Here is a 5156-nt window from a genome sequence, read left to right as displayed (position 1 = left end):
ATAAAAATTGACCACTAGCAAATTTCAGGAATTTTACAAATTTTATGGACTATAATGATGAAATCAGCAAATGATGTTAATCCAAAATTAAAAACTTCAACACATAAACTTATTGAAGCAATTCCTGAATCTGAAGAAAATGAAAGAAAAATATTAAGAAAATATTCATATAACTTTAAAAAAGAAGAGCTAGAGATATAGAGAAATTTGCATTTCAATTATGAAATTCCTCGTCAAAGATCAAGCTTTTGTATGCTCTAAGCAAACAGAAGTTATTTACATGATTAATTTACTACATCACGAAAAAATATTTAAGGATTTAAACAAATTCTTTTTTCTAAAAAAATTGAAGGGCCGGCCCTCCCTAGCCCGCGGCCTTCTTAGGGCTGGGTTGGGCTGGCCATTTTAAGACTCATTCATATGACGGATCGGCCCGTCTTAGCCCACCAAATTTAAAAGCCCATGAGCCCGGCCCACTTTGACAGCTCTAGTCATTCAACCAAGCATCTTTCAAAAAAAGAATCTTTTCTCTTACCAACTATGCTAATTTGATTTGACCAAATCTAACAAGTTACTATCTTTTCGATATTACCAACCTATGCTGGTTTGACATTTACCTGCATTTGACTTTTAAGTTCTTTGATTGTGTAATATTTTCTACATTGTTAGTGAATATAACTTTACTTTATAGCACTAGCGGAAGATAGATAGAACTGTCAGACTGGAAAGGGCTAGTCTACCTAATATGCAAATCTTGAAAACATAGGTCAAAGAACAAGGAGAACATACAAATGAAGTGGAAGCAAACTTCAGTAGATGGGATAAAATGTACAGATAGTATGAACTGATTATACCCAAAAGAATACCAAAGTTCAGTTCCGGATGACTTCTTGATCTCTAGAGGGCTAATCCAAGTAAAAAGCTCGCTATCAAAAAAAAAAAAAGACTACTAATGTTTAAAGAAGCCTACAGGCTCTGCTCAAGATCTTGTACCCTGTGAAGCAGAAGGCTCGAAAATAGGCTGTGCATCAGCGCAACATGAATTATTGCCATTAGACTCGTGCTCGTCATTTCTTGGTTGGGACTAATGGAGCTGTCTGCGATAAGTTAGAAAACAAAGTGGATTTTCCCAAAACATTCAGGGCCTTCACTCGTTGCATCTCCTTTCCTGCAATGATTAGTGAAAAGGGAAATTTTATTGAACTGTTCTTGTGTTGGTCGCTTTTCTGAACAGATCTTGAAAAAGTTTAACAAAAGCGCCAATAATGAATGGAAACCATGAATGTGAACAAAGAACTCGCAAGAGAGTAAATTGAAGGCTTAAAGTCGCAAGAGAGTAAATTGACTCCTTTCAGTGGCAATTTAGGAAGCTTTCAAACGATATTGCAGCTGGACTTGAGTAGCATTTCCCTCTTCAATTCGTCATTGTGCATATTTGCAAATAAAACTGCTAAATACCTTCCTCTAGACTTCCATTCTATGTTTTTCAAATCTAAAATGATTTTTCGTAGCAGCACTTAGCCACAGTGCCTAACACGGATATATTGACACAAGCATACTCCAGGCTGCTAAATAACCTCACCAACGAAACATCTCTAGGAGTCATTTTGTTGCGACATCAGTCTGTGGAATGCGTGGGGAGGAAGCTCGACAATTGATTTATTACAAGCTAAAGTATGTTAACCAAAAATGCAAGAGAAGAGACTGAATTAGCCAATGCACAACACATTCAGTTGCTTCATCAATACACCACAGACTATGGTGGCAATACTGAAAGCACCAATGCTATATCTGATGGCATTATAAGGGGGACCCTCCTAGCACTTACAAATGACGGTTTGGAGACTACATAAAATTCTTAGGTGGCATTTGATTTCAAAAATTGTACTGTAGCAAATTTCTTTCAATTTTGCAGAACAGAAAGAAAGAAAGAAAGAAATGCAACAAAACCCCATTGGAGAAAAGTTTTTCTGTTTTTGAAACATCGCTAAAGTCCAGTCTCTTTCTGAAAGGTTAACCTCGCTGAGCTTAATATGAACCCAAAAAGTCAAAAACCAATGAAATGTATGGTCAGCTCACTGCCCCCATTTTAGCAGAATTGTCTGACTGATTTTCTTAACCAGCATTCTAACAAATTTACACCATTAATTTACTCTTAAAAAATTTGCTTTATCCATATAGTCATAAAAACATATATAAATAGACATATCAACAAGAAGCAGGCTTTCACCAAAACCAGTAAAGGTTTATCTGTAACTAAGTGAAGATTTATTTATTTGCATATATACATGCATACATCTACACAAGTAAACCATTCAGAAATTCTCATCCATTAAGGGTAGGGGAAAAACCAATAGTTGAGTGTCAGCTCACCTTCTTCTATTGTCAGCTGGATAGCCCTTTTCTCCAAGTCGACAGCATGTCTGCTAAGCTCAGCTGGTGACAAATGTAGAAGCACTGATAGAAAGACAAATCATAAAAACAGCATTAATAAGCAGTCAAAAAGAAATTAGTTAACTGCTGAAGCTATGTAGCAGGACTCTAACACTCACTCTGAATGTAATCTGTTCGGTTCGATTCATCACACTGTTTCAGGAACTTCTGCAGACGAATAAAATGTTCGGTCAATTGCTGATCCTCCACCTTGATATCCAAAGTATGCACTGGCTCAGGAGAAAACTTAGAAGAATCAATTTGAGCAGCATGAGCGCTGTTTGCAGCCTTGCCAAGAGAATTAGGAATTGACGGTCCACCACGCGAATATGTCATCATTGGGGTCATATGGTTTGGCATTGCTACAGGAGGATGACCACTACTACCCTCCCTTTGTTGATTTTGTTTTTGAGGAATTTCCCTCTGCAACTGACATGGAGGCTTTGATGCCTGAGTACCCTCCACAAATTTATCCACACTGTTCTGAATTCTTCCTTTACCTAGCTCTAAATCAAATCTTCTTCGAACATTTAGTATATGTTCATTCATACCATTGCTGCTCAAAGACATATTAGAATTGGTATTTGAAGGGCGCTCAGGTGTAAGCCTCTTAGTTCCACACACCCTAGTTGGATCTGCAATAGGTCTTGCCCCTAAAAAAAGTGAATTTTCTTGATGATTACTTATCAAACTGCTTTTTTGGTTCTGCACGTCTCTCAAAGCTGTCTTTCTTGTTACGCCAGGCAGCTGCTTATCGAACGTTGGCCCAACAGCTCCACTATTGGTGACACCACTACGAAGGGGTTCAGAGTTGATCATTTTGAGATTATTCTTGGTACCCTCCGGAGGTAGAAAATTGTCTAAATGAAGCCTGATCAGAAAGCAAACATGTAGAATATATCATATGCTTCCTTAATGTTACGAAGACTCTCGAAGAAGAAGATGGTCGAGAGGAAAAAACAGAATTGAAAAGAGGTGGTGCTATCTCTAACGGATTTTACCTATATGACAGAAGATTTAAGAGTCAGTAAATCACCTTTTCATACACTGCACGGCAGCCAGGAAAATGCACTTTATACTTACATTTGTATAATGCCTTGTTGTTTCTCGGGGATACTAAACTAATTTTTCGCAGTTGGAGGAATAGGAAGACACCGAAAACTACCACTTCTACTACTACATAGATACTTCTTTTTGTTTGGTACAAACTCGAACTTGTAAATGAAATGAATCAGTTGATAAACTTCAGCAGTTTTCCGTGTAGTTAAGGGAATAAGCTGAATTTGTTTAAGAAATTTCTTTAACTTTTTCTCAAAAAAAAAAAAAAAGAGGAAAAAAAGGAGTACTAGTACATATTGAAACATGGAGAAATGGGTCGCATATTAGGAGAAACACCCAAATCCCAATGACAAATGTCCTGTTAACTGAAGCTAAAGAGGCCAATAACTACCATCTATTTATTTGTAACAAGTTATCATCCAGTAGCACCAGACCCCACTTGTGGGAAATCACTGGGCTTGTTGTTGTTGTTGTATCATCCCGTCGCATAATTCATAACTATTTAATAACTACTAAACTACTACTGTGTATAGTTAAAGCTGAAAAGCATTACTCAGAGCTAACTCATACAAGAAATATATGGCTAAACAAATATAGATCTGTTCGGTAAACATTTAACTAGATTCCTTAAAACACATTGAACATTTGATGGACATACATTTCCTCTATACTCTCAGCTAATTACTTACAATAATAAACACATATAGTAAATAGATAAATACTTTCTCAAAAATTAAAAACAGCCAAATAAGCACAAACAGTAAAATAAGATAATGAAGGACCAAAAAAATTTTGAAAAACAGGGAAAAAAAAATCAGCTTAGAGTTAAATTAACAACAAGCAGATTTCTTCTATATAAATAAAAATAAATATTAAAGCAGTCGCTCACAACCGAAATTGTACACAGAAGATTCTAGAAGCACCCATAACAAGGCTAATCCTTTAAATCTTCATTTAAAAATGAAAACCCACTTCTGAGAATTTTCAATTTTTCCCAAAAACTATGAATGTCAAATTAAAGAAGACATTTTTAATTTTTTCATATTTTATTTACAAAACAAAAAATTCGTAATTCAAAAAAAAAATCTCAAATTTATGGCAACAAAGATCGAAAGTTTTTTGGAAATAAAACGTTGAAAATAAGTGAGATTTCTCAAAGGGTACTTACTGTAAAAGCTGATAATAGAAACTGTGAGCAAAGATGAAGAGACGGCGCCAGTAGGAGAGGGGTTTCAAAAGAGGCAACTTTGGCTCCAAATATTTATTAGAAATAAAAGTTGCCGAATTTGTTTCATTTAAAATCATAAATATCTACAGCCTTTTATTACTTTATTTCCTGAAATGTCCTTTAAAGTGGTTAATTTACTTGAAATTGACATTATCCTTGACCACATTTTGACAAATGCACGAGACTTTAGTGACCTACTATTTACACTTAAAAAAAAATCTTTACACAAATAGTCGACGAGTCCGAAACCTTTTTGATGCTTTTTTGTACAAAAAACACGTTTTTAATGTTAAAAAAAGTTACATAACTAGATAAAACGCAGTACTATAATGCGTTTTACTTTAACGGAAAGTTAGTCGTTAAAGTAAAACACAGTATAGTACTGCGTATTACTTAAAAATTACTCCCTCTGTTTCAATTTATGTGAACCCATTTG

At 35.2% G+C, this 5156-nt stretch overlaps 1 protein-coding gene across 1 annotated transcript; it reads right to left on the bottom strand.

Annotated features, from left to right (window-relative positions):
* Positions 1 to 767: 767 nt before the first annotated feature.
* Positions 768 to 4757, bottom strand: LOC104241239 (uncharacterized). The gene is made up of 4 exons (XM_009796166.2): positions 4661 to 4757; positions 2553 to 3304; positions 2374 to 2457; positions 768 to 1168 (listed from the first exon to the last, which is right to left on the bottom strand). The coding sequence occupies exons 2-4, from the start codon at positions 3250 to 3252 to the stop codon at positions 1068 to 1070; spliced, it is 885 nt and encodes a 294-aa protein (XP_009794468.1). The 5' UTR covers positions 3253 to 3304; positions 4661 to 4757; the 3' UTR covers positions 768 to 1067.
* Between the last annotated feature and the right edge of the window lie 399 nt (positions 4758 to 5156).

This window comes from Nicotiana sylvestris, chromosome 4 (assembly GCF_000393655.2).
Source record: "Nicotiana sylvestris chromosome 4, ASM39365v2, whole genome shotgun sequence".
NCBI lineage: Eukaryota > Viridiplantae > Streptophyta > Magnoliopsida > Solanales > Solanaceae > Nicotiana > Nicotiana sylvestris.
Note: the sequence above shows the minus strand (reverse complement) of the source record. Positions and strands in the feature narration are given on the sequence as shown.

Excerpts from the sequence above, each read along its gene's own strand:
- LOC104241239 (XM_009796166.2), bottom strand. The coding sequence starts at position 3,252 with ATGATCAACTCTGAACCCCTTCGTAGTGGTGTCACCAATAGTGGAGCT. Across the intron at positions 2,458-2,552 it reads CCGAACAGATTACATTCAGA|TGCTTCTACATTTGTCACCA; the intron begins GTGAGTGTTAGA and ends TCTTTCTATCAG. Across the intron at positions 1,169-2,373 it reads CCAGCTGACAATAGAAGAAG|GAAAGGAGATGCAACGAGTG; the intron begins GTGAGCTGACAC and ends TAATCATTGCAG.